This window comes from Mus caroli, unplaced genomic scaffold, assembly GCF_978045245.1.
Source record: "Mus caroli unplaced genomic scaffold, Mus_caroli_1 scaffold_5, whole genome shotgun sequence".
NCBI classification, from domain to species: domain Eukaryota; kingdom Metazoa; phylum Chordata; class Mammalia; order Rodentia; family Muridae; genus Mus; species Mus caroli.
The window spans coordinates 127,496,178-127,513,386 of NW_028227260.1; the positions used below are offsets into that span (position 1 = coordinate 127,496,178).

Below are 17,209 nucleotides of genomic sequence, written 5' to 3' on the forward strand. Positions count from 1 at the left end.
TAAATATTGTTCTGAGGCACTAGGGTTTAGGGTGATTTGCTATGCCAAAAATCTGATAGAGATTCTAACTAAAGTAAAGCCAAAGCAAACACAGTTGTTGTCAAAGTCTCAGGTTAACAATTCTGAATATAATTCACAATGTTTGCCTTCAGTATAGTGAGTCCAAACCTCCTGCAACACAATCCTAGGGTGCAGGTCCATGAGTCACACATAGTGCATCTTGCCAGGTCACAGCACTTACCTAACACTATTGAACATTACCGCAGGAGGAAATTATGCCATGAAAATTATATATGCATAGTTTAGATTGATTTTCAAAACAACAACAACAACAAAACAATCTATTTCAAAGCCCAGACATATTCAAATTGCAGCAGATGTGTGTTTGTTGTAGCTTATAAAAGGAACTTATTTTCTGCTGGTATGGTGAACAGCAGCAGTTGCCATCTTTCAAAAGACTCAAAATACTGGCATTGATAATACAGTAACACATTGTTCTCAAGGACTTGGGCTCGATGGAAGTCTCATCAATACATTCCACGCCCCCTACACTCACACCAGTATGTGGTAAGAATCTCATGTAGAGGATACCATTCTCATCACAAGCTGAGAGTTTGGGACCTGGGGGAATAATTCACTACTTACTGAGCATATGCAAAGTCCTGGCTGGATTCAATCCTCAGAATTGTACTTGTGTATCAGCATGCTTTTTGTAATACTTCCTATTTTACTCAGTGTTCTAGCCACATAGGAGTGTATACTTAACCATGAGCTGTAGAAAGTGCCCCCATTACAGAATCTGAGCACCCTAAGTTTGGTGACCAAATTGATTTACAAAGAAGTCCAAAGATCCTCTCTGGTCCACTATCCAGCTACCTTCTAAGTAGCAGAAGAGTACTGAAATGATTAGCAATATCCTTGGGCACTGAAGAACAATTTTTAGTGTATGGAGCCTTGAAAATATATAAGCAATACCACATAGATAGGAAGTCTCTATTCTGGTCTGGTAGCTATGATTATTTTTCTTGCTGGAAGAACACATTTAGAAAGTTGATTTTTGGCTTAAGGGGATACTCATTCTTTTTCAGTTTTGAGTTCCAAGCTATCATCCTAAGCCCCCTTAATGATCAAAACTAGATCAGTAGAGTGTTGAACTAAGGTTTGGGGCTAATGTCCTACTTAATAAAATATATGTGCTTCGTGTGTCACCCTTTGGGCACATGAATCCTTTGTGGAATAAAAATGGATGGTAGGGATAACGCAGGACTCAAATATTCTCTGGGCTGGTTATCACCATGATTTATCCCTTAACAGCATCTGGAACTCATCTCCATTGCTCACACACACTTGATCTAAGAAGGTAAGAGCAACTATTTGCCCCTGGCATTGATTTTGGAAAATAAGGTTACAGAGACTAGACAGCCCTCATACATGAATCACTAGTGGTGGAATATTAGGATGTAATCCTGTGTGTACCTGACAAGTGTCAGTTTTCATGAAAACATGACAGTTGAGAAACTAAGATTGGCTTGACCATGATTTGAACCTTCAAGAGCAACAAGATTCCACATCAGCTAAGTCTCTTTCATATAAATAAAATAACTGTGTCTCATACATGTGGCCTATTAGATCATAAAATCCATGTACTCTGGTAGTCAACTAGATGACAAAGTCAAATTGTTCTTCTTTTAAACTGTGCTCAGAGATATGTAAAAACTGACAGTGCAATAAAGTCCTAGGGTGTCACAATATAGTCTCATAAGTCCTTTCCCCAGAAGATATTCTCATATTGGTTTTAATTTGGACAGTGTTAAAACCTACATATTTCTTAACAGCAGATAAAGAAAGAACCAGTAGTGAACTTCAAGGACTAACCAATTGACAACAGACTCCTTATAACTGCTTCTTGATCAAGAATCTTGGCCAAGTATCTAATTATGCTTGTGGATTTCAGAGTCTAAGTGCAAACACTGAAAGCAGGGACAGAGAGTTTACTAACAAAATGGACTGAGTGTTTTTCATGAATTGAGATGGAGAAAGAAACTTAATGAAAGAATAAACAAGACCCAAAGCAAGAAAGACTGTAAATAATGGCTAGGACCAAGAATGCCTTTGCTCTGAGAATTGGGTTGGCCTAGACACCCTTAAAGACCCTTGATTAGCAAACAGTAGCTACAGGATCTATAAAATGAACAAACACACTTGTCCAGGGGGTGTTTTCATTTTAGAAGTTATAAGAGACAAAAAAGAAAATAATTAGGAAATAGAGAAAAAGAAGAAAGTTTAGGATCTTAGAAACCAGAAAAAAACATATGAAAAGACTTGTTGATATACCCACAATGATATACTCAAATCTCAAATTTAATCATAATTAATGGAGGCCATCTACTCAATTGTAAACAATGCAGATAACACATGCTGGGAAGCAGTGGGTGGAATACCATGTAAACCTTAGTAAAAGAAAGACTAATGGTTCTATTCTGGCAAGTCTGATTGCCAACACAAAACTAAACAGCCAACATGTTAAAAACATCACTTGGGAACTAACCAGGGTACCAGAGTAATTGATGATTAGTAAGATACCAAATAGTCTAGTCAATCTGGGCCTTAAGGAAAGAACTTTTTCTGTCTTAGATATGTCAAATAGTCTTTGTCTCCTGAAGGTGACAACATTAATTCAAAACTGTATTTATGATATAAGTTAAAGAGGTGGGTATGATTAGTGCTTACTATCAATGTATTAGAGATGTACAGAGACCATCAAAAGCAACTCACATTATTTACTAGCCTAGCATATTATTAAATTCTAACATTTATATAACAGTGAAAATATCAAAGGTGCAAAAGGCAGGTCTTCTAGGAAATATGGAAAGCAAGGTTTAAAGCTAGGTTAATAGTTTAGGTTGGATCTGACTACAATAGCCTAGAAAATTTTCCCAAGAGAAAGGCAAATGTTTTATTCACTAGACCTATGGCTGAAAAAAATCAAGTGTCACAAGAATTCTTTACTGCTTATACATCATGCCACAAAAAAAGGCCAAGTCCAACCAATAATCAGCCCAACATGAGATCCATCCCATGGGCAAGAACCAATCCCTGACACTATTACTGATACTCTGTTATGCTTGCAGACAGAAGCCTAGCTTAACTGTCCTCTGAGAGACTCCACCCAGCAGCTGACTGAGACAGATACAGATACCCACAGCCAAATGTTGAACAGAGCTTGGGGACTCTTATATGAGAGTTGGAGGAAGGATTGAGGACCCTGAAGGGGATAGGATCTCCATAGGGAGACCAAGAGTCAACTAACCTGGACCCTTTGGGTTTCCAGAGACTGAACCATCAACCAAAGAGCATATGTAGGTTGGACCAAGGCCCACATATGTGGCAGATGTGCAGCTCAGTCCACATGTGGGTTGCCCAACAACTGGAGAAAGGGCTCTCCCTAAAGTGTATCTGTGTAATGCATTCCTCAACAAGGCTGCCTTGCCTGACCTTAGTGGGAGAGGATATACCTAACTGTGCAGAGACTTGATGCATCAGAGTGGGATGATACCCAGGGTGGCTCCTCCCTCTCAGAGAAGAGAAGGTCAATGAATGGAGAGATTCTGTGAGGGAGGGACATGGGGCAGCAATTGGGATGTAAAATATAAAAATAAAACTAATAATTAATAATAATTAGACTGGGTATGTTGTTTATAAGAACTGGATCTGAACTATTTGAGATTGATCATCTCAACAAATTTCTGCTCTGCAGTCTACAGGGACACAGAGTTCAAGATGGAAACTTTTCTACTGTTTCTTACTTCTATTAAAGTGTCAAAAAATTAATAATAAGAAATAATGTATTTTTTGCTCAAAGTTATCTTTTTTAAAAGTTCAAGTAGTCCAACACACCACTGGTTTTGAAAAAGAGTGCCATCTAGCATAGAGAACAATTTGAGACAGTAGCCTGGACACCAACTTTGGCCTTACTAAACCCTTGGGTATCTTGTAAACTGTACCAAATAATTTCCAGTATTAGAGCTATTGATGCTATGAGAATGTTTTCTCAATAGAGAGAAAGTAGTACCCAATGTTGTACCTGTCCCAATGCAGCCACACTGCGTATTAACTCTTCTCAGAGTGCAGTGATTATAAGAACAGATCTGTGATTCGTTATCTGGTCATTACTTTCCTTATCTTTACACATCTTCCAGCTTTTCATGAATTCACTAAGGACAAAGAAGAGGTATCTCTGCAGGATGTATTAGTATGAGTTTCCTCAGAAGCAGGACCTAAGAAGAACAATTCTGACCCCAGAACATGTATTTAAGAACTGACCCCAGAGCCAGTTGTGCTGAAACAGTAGGGTCATAAGTTGCAGGCAAGTTGGAGCTACATAAGCAACCCTAGGGAAAGAAGGGGGAATAGGAACAAGCAAAAGAGAAAGCTAACCTGAGAAAAACACTGTGAAGGGTAGCAAAGTGATAAATTATACAAGAAAATAGTAATCTAGTGGCAATTTGAGGTTTTCAGGAACCGGTAAAAAAACACCTGAAGAGAAAATAATGTGGACTTCAGTATTAATCATGCGCCTGGACATCAGTCAGGGGAACCTAAGTACTGCTAATAGGGGAAACAATTAGACCACATGGACAAACCTTTGACAAAACTTAGGGAAATGGCATTTTATTTCAGCAATCATGGATAATTCTACCAGTTAAATGGAGGGTCTTTTCTTTCAAACCAAAACATGTATCATAGCAAGCAATGTAGTTGTAAATATTCTATTTAGTAAACTGTGATACACAGAGGGTCTCAAAATGTAAAATTTTGTGAACATATTTTCATAGAAAGAAATACAGAATCAGACTGTGCACCAAGGAGATCCAAAGAGTGAGGATGAGAAAGCAATGACTGAGCACCATCATGTGAATGTAAGGCAATTAAGCCAGAGCTTAAGATGACTACTTTACAAGGGACCCTATAAAACCTTGCAGCTTTATTTATAATAGCCAGAAGCTGGAAAGAACCCAGATGTCCCTCAACAGAGGAATGGATACAGAAAATGTGGTATGTTTACACAATGGAGTACTACTCAGCTATTAAAAAGAATGAATTTATGAAATTCCTAGGCAAATGGATGGACCTGGAGGGCATCATCCTGAGTGAGGTAACCCAATCACAAAAGAACTCACACAATATGTACTCACTGACAAGTGGATATTAGTCCAGAAACTTAGAATACCCAAGATATAAGATACAATTTGCAAAACACAGGAAACTCAAGAAGAATGAAGACCAAAGTGTGGACACTTTGCCCCTTCTTAGAATTGGAAACAAAACACCCATGGAAGGAGTTACAGAGACAAAGTTTGGAGCTGAGACGAAAGGATGGACCATCTAGAAACTGCCATATCCGGGGATCCATCCCATAATCGTCTTCCAAACGCTGACACCATTGCATACACTAGCAAGATTTTGCGGAAAGGACCCAGATATAGCTGTCTCTTGTGAGACTATGCCGGGGCCTAGCAAACACATAAGTGGATGCTCACAGTCAGCTACTGGATGGATCACAGAGCCCCCAATGGAGGAGCTAGAGAAAGTAACCAAGGAGCTAAAAGGATCTGCAACCCTATAGGTGGAACAACAATAGGAACTAACCAGTACCCCCCAGAGCTCGTGTCTCTAGCTGCATATGTATCAGAAGATGACCTAGTCAGCCATCAGTGGAAAGAGAGGCCCATTGGTCGTGCAAACTTTATATGCCTCAGTACAGGGGACCACCAGGGCCAAGAAGTGGGAGTGGGTGGGGAAGCATGTGGGGGACTTTTGGGATAGCACTGGAAATGTAAATGAAATAAATACCTAATTTAAATAAATAAATAAATAAATAAATAAATAAATAAATAAATAAATACCTTGCTGTTGTTGGAGGCCTCTGCGGGAATGTGGGTGTAGGGTAAGAAGGGGGAGGGAGAGAGCCCACATCTGGCCAAAGTTCCTGTGCTCTGGGCAGGCAGACACGGGAGGACTGACTGATGTTTTCCACTGGCCCCCATGGTGGGCATCTGGCTCTGTGAAGCCACTGACTCCACATGGCAGGGGGTGGACAAGGGGCAGCCGCTGGTACCAGATTCGCAGTCTCTGGCATCCCACGCTGGATACGACAGAAGAGCTGAAAACAGAATAGGGGGCCCCGGGGTGACACGCAGGCGAGAGTCCTTAGTCCGGGCCTTAATAAACAGAAACAGTCTATGGTTTTAGAGCTTTGTTGTAGAAAGGCAGAGGGAAAGAGAGAAGATAAGAGAGAGAGAGAGAGAGAGAGAGAGAGAGAGAGAGAGAGAGAGAGAGAGAGAGAGAGAGAGAGAGACCAGCCATGTCCAAGAGGAGAGAAGGGGGAAGGGAAAGAGAGAAAGAGAGTTACTCGAGAGTAAGAAAGGTGAAGGCTTAGAGAGAGATAGAGGTAAAACTTAGAGAGAGGGAGAAAGAGAGAGAGAGAGAGCTTAGAGAGATAGTAAGAAAAGTAAAAACTTAAGAGAGAGAGAGAGAGAGAGAGAGAGAGAGAGAGAGAGAGAGCAAGATGGGGCCAAGCAGCCCGTCTTATAGTGGGCTTGTTATCTTGCTGTTGCTAGGTTAGAGTCATCTAGGCTGAAGGTCAGAAGCTTGGGATATTGTCTACATGACTACTAACCACGCTTCTCCTGTGGGGGCTGTGGGAGCGGTAACTTCCACAGGAGCCAGGGGTCCAGGAGACATGAGGGAATGCCTTCGGCCCCATGTAGGTGAAAATTACCACCACCAGGTCCTACCGGAGTTCACAAACTCAGCTCAACTGGAGATCAGCTGTCTGTGCATAGCCCATTGCCTCACAGATCTATCTCATCGGCCATTGTCTTCAGGATAGATTCTTTGAGTGAAGGAGACTCCTAAGGGTCAATGTTTCACAACCCCCTTATCCCTTCACACTTTCCAAACAAAGAATTGGGTTGGCAATCATTTAGAATGCTGTTGCTAGAGAACGGGAGTGCAGGGTCATTGTGCTCTTGTAGAATTCCATGCGCATATGTGGCATTCTGTTCTGCTTCTCCTGGCCTTCAAGCAGCTGATCTGGCAAACTGTCTCTGCATCTTTCTCTCTGGAACATGGCAGCCACCTCTAGGGATATGATTCCCTAAATCTAGACCTCTTGTTTGAAATGTTATTTCTCTACTGGAATTTTAAAATTGTCTATGCCAGTTTGGTTTCTCTGTAAATTTAATAAGTAAAAGGGGTTTTACATTGCCCTCAGTGTGACATTATTTAGATTGTGCTATCATCTGGTGATCGCTGTATATGTGGTCTTCTTAAAAGTTTAAGTCCAGTAATGCAATCACCTATCTTTAAATACAAAAGATATGCTTCACCGTGTATAGTGTGTGGCTTGTGACTCTTACATAAAACCATTTCACAAGTTTCTAAGGATGACATCTCAAGATTTCACTGACAGTCTTTGAGAGCTTGATGCCACAGCTCATGTTATAGACCAAGAAAATAGCCTCATGACAAAGCTTCAAGAACTTACCTGCAAATTTTCTTCCTTACAGCAGAAAACAAACAGCGTATACATTAACCACTTTGAGCTAACAGAGAAAGAATAAGATGTCGAGACGTCCACTTCCACCTGCCCATGTTTCTGCCCTTGATATTCACCCTCCCAGAAAACAAACAAACAAAGGTTCCTCTAATACAAAGAACTTGGGGGCATCCAGTGAACTTCTGGGTATCATTTTCTCCAACTCCGGTAACTGATGGAAGTTTTTCAACTCATTTGAGTGGAAAAATCCCAAAATCTGATTTGAAACTTAATAGCTCTGGATTGCAGTTTGTGGGTCATAGTATGAGTTAGTGAAAGAGTAATGTAGTCATTTTCATGTGTTCCTCTACATTTGCTTATCCTCTTGGAAATACACAGGGTCACGTGGCTAGCTGAGGACAATGTAATCTAAGTAGGTGTGGCATGTGTCACTTCTGGGCTGAAGCAGTAGAGAGCCTGTATAAAATTCTCCAGTCTCTTATTCTTCCCCTACAGTGACAGATGAAAAGGCTGTGTGCACCAGATGGATAAACTACAAAGCAGCAGAACTTCAGTTCAGTGTAGACCCTTGAGTGACTGTGTGAAGCACATTCCTTCCCATCCGATTCTTCCGACCTGAATGGGATTTGCAGTGTGAGCAAGAAACAAATTATTGCTTTTCAAAACCCCTGATGCTCTGAGCTTGCTATGTGAACATGAATGTATCCCTAATGAAAACAGCTTCCCTTCTTCCTCAATGCACAGCACTTATGTCATCATCTTATAATTTAGTTGTAACTAGGTATGTATGTTATACCTAGAGTCCTCTGTATTAGATGTATGGGACAGACGATCATGAACCAATCAGCAAGCAAAGTTTTACCTTTTACCCAAAATACATAGCTGTGGGCAATACAATTCAGGAAACACAATTGCTTTCTACTGTACAAAAAACAGGAAATAATTATATTTCTTATAGACAGTCCTTTATTATATTTTTCCCACTTGAATATTTAGAGAATAATTTAAATGTAACACACACTGACAGCAAACACAGTATCAAATATTAGGGTTTATTTTTAAGATTTTTTTCTTTCTCACCCTTTATTTCCTTAGGAAAAAGTATTTAGATGACCTCAAAGAAACAATTATTATGATAATCACAGTATGCAGTAACACACACACAAACCCAGACTCAATACAAAAGAAAGCAACAAAGAAGTGAGAAAGTCTTTCTCCTCAAATCGTTTTAATTCATTTTTTCCCACAGCCATATAAATGTAAAGTCTGAAACAACAATAATACAGCTATAGAATCTAGGTTCTCTTTCAAAGCGGCGGCATAGAAAACATAGAAAAGCTAAAACCTCAGCACAAGCTTCAAAAAAACAAGGACTGAGAGGAATTTGATGAAGACATGAAATGCACAAAATACAGTACAGAAAATACTAGAATACATAAAATAGAAAGCTACACATTTCAGGTAGAAAGCATTGTAAAATATATAAAATATGCAAGAAATCAAAACCAAAGAGTATTCTTTTTTTTTTCCTTAGAGTACCATGAATACACTGGAACTGGTAATTAGCATTTGAAGATGGGGACAAGAAAATAGCAGTTTCCCATTTAAAACTTTATTTCTAGGCTTTAGGATTTCACCTTCTTGACATCCTTCCTTCCAGAGCTCTCAGTAGCTGACTCTGCTTTTCTTTTCTGTGACTAAAATGGAAACAGATTTAATGTTCTGCTCCAATATGCACACTTTTAAATGGCCCAACAATGTTAAATCTAGGATGTAAATGCATTAAAAATTTTAACATGAATATTCACTTCAATGTTAGACTCACAGTTAATGCTCTATATAGCCCAACAAACTATATAACCCAATGTAAAATAACTTTTAAAGGTGTTTCTTTTTATGAAAAGACATAAAATATCCATCAAAAATAGTCATCAAGTATCTACTTACACATGGCTTATAAATGTACTTTTATCTTAAAGAACTACTTAATATTTAAAGTTTCTGAGGAAATTTTTATTTGTGAGTGTTATTTAATAACGTTAAGATAAATGTTAACACACCATATTTCATATCTTCTATGATGCACATTTCTTTTCCCCATTAGCACCTCTGAAATCAGGATGTACTTTACAACTGATAACAGATGATACTTGGCATCATATCTCTTAGTAGCACAAAAAAGTTTTGTCTTACAACAGAAAGCATCATAGATTTGATGAAATATGGTGCACTACTTAACACACTCAAACAGAATACTTTGAATCATTGATATACACAGTAACCCAACAGGATTAAAATCACATTTTTATCCAGCAGTTAACTTATTGCCAAAACAGGCTATCATGTCTGCTCAGGGTTCTTTTGTATACACAGTTCCACAAAGATCAAACAACTTATTTGATCAACTCAGGTTTCAGTCTTCACACCATCCCATCACTACTCTAACCTTCCGCTGCCCCCACGGCGACCTAGTCTCAATTCATAGGATCTCACTTGTATTGTGCCTCTGCTTAAATTTGCGAGGAATTTCTTAAATACTGAGTCTTGTAACAAGGGAATTCCTAACCACATATTCTTCAAACAAAAAAGAAGTACGTTTATGATGTGATTCTTCTTTGATCTAAAACAAATTAGCATTTCATAAAACCCAGAATTAAACATAGTATAAACATTTGTAATTATGTAAAAAAAAATGAGATCTACCTAAAAGTTAGGAAAATGCTGAAAATTTTACCATTGGAGTTTTAGTTGCCCGTTTCTTCTTTTCTGCTCTCTCTCTTTCCTCAATTTCCATATTTTCTTTTTCAATCAATGAAATCAAAGTATTACAGCGTCTCTGAAATTCCTAAATGAAATAATAAAGAACTTAATTTCTAAAACGTATCCTCTTAAAATCTTTTAAGATAAGATACTTCTTTAATTTTTTTCATTTCTGTACAAGAGTCTTTCCAAAGTTTGTATTTTTTCTCTATCCTCCAATAAAACCAGTATTTTTCAGAACACCATTCCTATAGGGTATTAATAGGTCCCAGTAAAACAGAGGTGGGCTAAGTGTCATTTGATGGATGACAAGTTAAACAACCCAGTCTGTTTTACCATGGAACTGTATTCAACAATAAAATGGAAGGAAGTATTTACACATAAAACATCATGGAGTCCAGAGAATTACGCTGAGTGAAAAATCCAATCACAAAGGTTATGTCTAATATGCTTCCATTTATATAACATGTTTTTGAAGCATGGTGTCATTCTTTAGTCCATGCTAAACTAGAACTCATTTATGTGGTCAGGCTGGCTTTAAAATGTGCAGCAAGCCTCCAGATGCTGTGATGACAGGTATGGGCCACTATGCCATTAAAGGATAGAATTGGAGAATAGAACAGAACAATGTTTGATGCTAAGAAGAGTAGAAAAATCCATGTAGCTAGAGGTAGTACAACTGAGTTGTGGAAACAATGGTTTCTATATGTCTATAAATGGTACCTTTCCATAAAGATACACACACACAATGATGCCTGTACAAATGATATCTCAAGTTCTGTAGATTATACTAATATGAATTTTCATATTGCAATATTACTCTATAGCTACTCAACTCCTGTCCATTGGGACTGAGCTCCACAACTGTATATTTTGATTGGTTGTGGTTTGCTAAAACAGATTTCTTTATTATAGGGCTTTATGGAACCTTCAGAACCTGATGATCACTATGAACCACTAAGAAGGGGATATAAGATACAGCTATTCCCAAAGCTACTTAGCCAACAGAAATCTCAGTATACATCTTATGGGATTTAAGTTTTGGGAATCAGGGATGAACTTGCTAATTCAGAGTAAATACTATCTGAAAAGATTTTTGCATTAACCTTGCCACTACTATATTTTACTGCCAGCAATCAATGCATCCAAACTATAAACAGACTTTATGAATGTATGGTGAGCATTAAAGATATGATTCATTAATATGGAAACTCATTTATTATTAACCCTGTATACTTTGCTGTGTTCAAAGGTAAATAATGGATTAATATTAAAGGATAAATAATGTTTAAATATATGACTCCTTTTCTGTGTTAAAAGAAATGCCTGACAAAACAGAAAACAGTTAAACACTCAAAACAAAACAAAACAACAAAAAAATTGGGAAGCCAAACAACATCATTTCTATAACATTAGTAGTGATGTGCCCATGCTTCTCGAATACTTGAGTGCAGTGTGTGTTCTTGTTTGTAGTAAGATGCAAATGAGACCTTCCATTCACTGATGTTGAATGACAATGTTACTTTTTATAAACCAAACTTTGTCCCAAAAATTAAACAGTTAAAGTGCAAACTGTCATATTTAGGAAATCCATGAGATCTGATGCTATCTTCTGCCTATATTTGAAGATGCATAATTTACAGGAGTATTTAAGGTTAAATGAGTTAAAAGGGGTAGGTACTAACCCTTTCATCGCCTTTTCATCATGTGCAAAAGGTGGCCATCTACCCAATAGATTACCCTTGTTGGCACCTCAATCTTGGATTCTAGTCCCCAGAACAAGACAACAAAAAAAAGAAGTGTTGCCTACCCCATCAAGTCTGTGGTTCTTTGTTACAGCATTAAGTAGAAAACTGATACACTTCCCTTCAAGAAAATGAATTAGAAATAGCAAAGAGATATTTCTAAACTTTTACATCCTGTGACTTAACAATCCCATTCTTAGACACTTACTATAATAAGGAGGTACATAAAATATTTCCAGAAAGTACTTAGAACACTGATAGCAAGAAAACTACTGAACAAAGATGCAGACACTGGAAGTAGCTGAAAGAACACTAACTAGTAGCTGACACTAGCTAGCTCTGAAAATAGCACCAGTGGTGAATTTTGCTTTAAACAGTTAGGTCTGTTTATTCTGCAGAGGATGCATTTACACCAAAGTTCTAAAGACACTTTTGCCATAGCAACTCATTTCTATATTCCCAACTTTTCTAAACTGATCATTTAGGTTTTGAGAAAATTTATAAAGTTGTAAGAAATGGCAAAACAAAAACTTTAAAACACAATTTTATCATTCTAAGTAAGATCTAGAAAACTGCCACACAACATAGGGAATGTTGAAATTGACTATATTATCAACTAACCAAAATTTTTTATACTCTCTAACTCAAGCCCCAAAACAAAAATAAAACAATAGACTAACCAGAAAGATATTTTGCATTAACAAATGTGTGTTTCCTAATTAAAAACAATAAACAATCTTATACAACACCAGAATTTTCAAGTTTCTTAGACATCCATAATTGCCCAAGATTAGATAAACTGATAATAATAACACTGTAATTTGGATTACTTACCAAAGTAATGCTAATACATTGAATATGCAGACTAAATATTCATCATAGTTTCACTCAATAATACATACACATACAAATTAAACTGCATGTTATTCAATGTATCTATTATACAAAGGGCTAAGTTGACCCTGATGAGATCTGATCCTTGGTTTCTAGGGAGACTACATAGATTCTTTATAAAAACCTATTCTTGAATCATTAAGCTATACCCTCTGGCTATTATTATTCTCAATAAGTAATAGTTGCCTGCGATTGCAGATATCTTTAGATACATATTCATGGTACATATGAATGATTCAGGGACATATACTAATACTTTCAGACAGTCTTATATGCATGGAGATAGGATATTACAAAATGATTCAAAATATTCACAAGAAAATTCTCACCATGATTCCTTTGAACCTGTCACTAACTACTCCAAAAAAAAAAAAAAAAAAAAAAACAAAAAAAAAAAACAAAAAAAAACAAAGAACAAAGAATAAAGAATCCTCTTCAGAAAGGCAACAAAGAAAGGATGAGCACTTTTGTTTCTCTCTTTCTTGTCTTCCTATTTTTCTGAGGTTACGGGAATGGTTCATGGAATGTCAAACAACTTCTATAATTCTGTAGTCTAATTATCTCTTTCATCAATTCCCCGCTCTTGATTTAGGAATGAATTTGGAAGAAGGAAAAATAACACAGGGAAGTCAGAAAAGAGATGCCAAAGCAATTAGGGGCAACAGAAGACAATAAGAAACAACAAATTGAAAAACTGTTCTGCTGGGTTGGAAGCTGTGGGAAATGGTTTAAGAATTCTGTGTTCACACGTGTGAGAAACTCAAAGAGGCAAACAAACTTCTCAAAGCTGTTAGCATTCTAATGGAGATTGGAAGTCTCCGTGGCAAGATTCAATGTCAGCATGCCCCAAATCTATTTTTCTGGCACAAAACATGTTTCTGGTTCTGAAATAATGTTTAGTAGATACCGACTTGGCAAATCATACACAAAATAATAGCAGTGGCTAAGGCTGTTATCTACAGCCCAGGAAAAAAAAAAGAATTGAAAGTTTATACATAATTTCACTGGCAAAGGGAGCTCTGTGACAAATTTTTAGCAAGAAGGGAGACACAATCAACGTGTATTTTGTGTTTAGAAACTCCTTTATACGTATTAGCACTTCATAAAAATCTCAGACTCAAAATTAGGAACAGGTTAACATTAAAAAAATGTTCAAGTTGATACAGGAATCCTCAATACTAGATCCTTGCATCTTAGCCATGTATCTGATTCCCTCCAAGGTCAGAGTACTTGCTACCCTCTAAGCCTCACTATTCAACTCTGAAAACCTCAAACACATTTCCTTCTGCAACACTGTAATTTGTTACCTTATCATATCTAACAACTGGTTCCATATCTAACCTGGATAGTCAAACAGAACAAGCCAATTTCCTCTCTGCCTAACAATCCCATGTTTCAAGAGAGCTTTCTCAACCAGAATCATCTGCAGAACCACAAATACCCCATGTTTAGAGTAAATATCCTCTCTTTACCTATCCTTCATGTAAAACGTTTCTTGGAAGATGCATAACACATAAATCTATTTGTGATGGTTTATCTTGACTGTCAACCTGATGGAGTTGAGAAGATCGCAGATTGGTAGAGCACAGCCCTCCATCTGCCTTTGAGAGTGTTTTCATAGAGGATTAAATAGGAAACCCTGACCTGAATGTGCATACAACTATCCCATATGCTGGGGGTGCAGATGGAATGAAATGGGGAAGGAGAGAGACCTGCAGGATGTTTTCTTGATTAATAACCAACATGAAAAGGCCCAGCACACGGTAGGACAGCAGTTCTCAACTTGACAGTCATGACCTCTTTGGTGGCTGCATGTCAGATATCCACTAATGCAAGCATTCTCTCTCTCTCTCTCTCCCTCCTTCTCTCTCTCTCTCTCTCTCTCTCTCTCTCTCTCTCTCTCTCTCTCTCTCTCTCTCTCTCTCTCTCTCTCTCTCTCTCTCTCTCTTTCTCTCTCTCTGCTTCCTGGCCATAATAAAGAAGATACTCTCTCTGCTCCACCACACCCTCCCTACCTTTATGGCCTAAAACCTCTGAAAGTGTTCACAACCATATATCTTTCCTTCCTTGTTTTTCTCATGCATTTATTATCACAATGAAAAGTATAACTGAGAAATGTAATCATACTGTGACTACCTGGTAATGTGCCTCAGACACCTTTACAGACAGCTTATTGGTGGAGTTTGGAAACACTGAAAGAACTTGGGTAGAGAAGAATAAGGAGAGATTAATGAGAGATTCTGCTGGGAGTTCCAAAGACCAGAACACCAGTAAAAGCCTAGAGAGAATCAAGACTGTGCTCATAGGTTTCAGAAGGGAATGAGGATTCTATTAAAACTTGGAATAGATGTCATATATTATACATGGTAAAGACCATACATACACTTTGTTCTTTCCCCAAAATCTTTTAGTAAAGGTTAATTAATGGACTAATTTATCTGTGGAGAAAATTTCAAGGCAGCATAACATTTACTGCCTGGTTTTTTTTGTTTGTTTGTTTTTTGTTTTTTGTTTTTTGTTTTTTGTTTTTTGTTTTGCAAAACTTACATTGGGAACTGGGAACAAAAAGAAGAGTGGTATCCTGGTGTGTGTGTGTGTTGTTGTTTGTCAATTTGACACAAACTGTAGTTATATGGGAAAAGGAGCCTCAATTAAGGAAATGCCTTCATCAGATTGCCTGTAAGTATAATGGATGTGAAAAGGCCTAGCACTCTGTAGAGCAGCAGTTCTCAACTTGAGGGTCATGACCCATTTGGTGGTTGTGTATCAGATATCTTTCATACCAGATATTTACACTAAAATTCATAATAGTAGCTAAATTTGTTATGAAATAGCAACAAAAATAGTTTTATGGCTGGGAGTCACCACAACAAACTGAACTGTATTAAACTGCATTAGGAAGATTAAGAACCTCTGCTGTAGGGGATGCCCTGAGCAGTAGTCTTGATTTCTTTATAAAAGTATAAAGATAATTCTTAGCCTATAAGCCATATGAAACAAGTAGTGGGTTTCAGTTTGTATGTTAGGGTTGAAAGGCAAAAATGATGAATAAGCAAGGAACCAAAAAAAAGTAAATTAAAGAAAGCATCTACACTTCACATGTGTGTCTCTGAATTTGTACATGAAATTCTGTAAGGTTGGAATTTTGGGAACGCCGGGGCCAAGAAGTGGGAGTAGGGGGGTAGGGGAGCAGGGCGGGGGAAGGGTATGGGGAACTTTCGGGATAGCATTTGAAATGTAAATAAAGAAAATATCTAATTTAAAAAAAGAAAAAATTAGGATTTTCAGTATAACAAAAAGGGCATATTTTCTCCTTTGTCATTTTGTTCTTTTATGTAATCCATATACATATCACCCCAAAAAACCTACTTATTTGAAATAAATATCGTCATCTGCAAATCCTACAATATATTTCCCAAACTTGAAAACACTTTTGAACGTCTGTAATACTAACAAAAAAACAATGGCGGTATATAATAGACAGTCATAACCCAACATTGTCGGCAGCTGAATGGAAGTTCATGTTCAAATAAAGGTAGCCTACATTATCCAAATAAGTTTTGTATGGTGGGATATTTTATGTAAGTACTGTCAACTAAAAACTTTATTACTTTATGAAATATTTTTGTTATATCCCACCTAATGATACACTGGTGTAAATACCCAAAATGATCCCTGTTTAGTATACTAACTGTATTTCTGTTTGTTCAAATAATTGAGGATTACAAATGAAACACTATAGCTACATGTGTAGACACAAATGGTATTTGCAAGTGATACACAAACATACCAATAAATAAAAGCCACAGGACTTAAGGTCAAAAGTCTACCAGGATACAGGGTCAGAAATAAACTGTAGCATATTGGTGCAATTCCTTAGATTCCATCCAAAACTTGTTCAGTTGCAGGGGTTGAGACAAACTGAAGCCCAAACAATCTGTGTTGGCTTATTGACCTAATGCCTACTCTGGGTAAGATCCCATGTTGTTCTCCTTGAATAAAACCAGTGTCACTTCAAGATTAAAACTGGTAGGAAAAAAATGACTCAAGGACAGAAAGTCAGTAGTACATTGGTCAAAGGGAGCAAAATAAGATAGGAAACAGGGTGGAAATAAATTTGAGAATTTTTACTATAGCTGTTAAGTGAAGTAAACATCTATAGAGATGTGTTTACAATACATAAATTTGATTGTCCTGATACAATCTGTCATTGTCTCTCCTACTTCCTGTACACTAATGACCCAAATCT

At 37.4% G+C, this 17,209-nt stretch overlaps 1 protein-coding gene across 3 annotated transcripts in view; it reads right to left on the minus strand.

The window, feature by feature from the left end:
* Positions 1-8,385: 8,385 nt before the first annotated feature.
* The window catches only part of Smarca1 (SNF2 related chromatin remodeling ATPase 1), a 73,978-nt gene continuing 65,154 nt past the window's right edge, over positions 8,386-17,209 (minus strand). For 2 of the 3 annotated variants that reach the window (XM_021152993.3, XM_021152995.3), the window contains exons 23-24: positions 10,296-10,406; positions 8,386-9,258 (exon numbers count right to left, since the gene is read on the minus strand). In XM_021152993.3, the coding sequence (XP_021008652.1) occupies positions 9,187-9,258; positions 10,296-10,406 (183 nt within the window). In that variant the 3' untranslated portion in view covers positions 8,386-9,186. Of the gene's footprint in view, positions 9,259-10,264; positions 10,407-17,209 lie in introns of all 3 variants that reach the window. The other variant, XM_021152994.3, reaches the window with a different exon arrangement.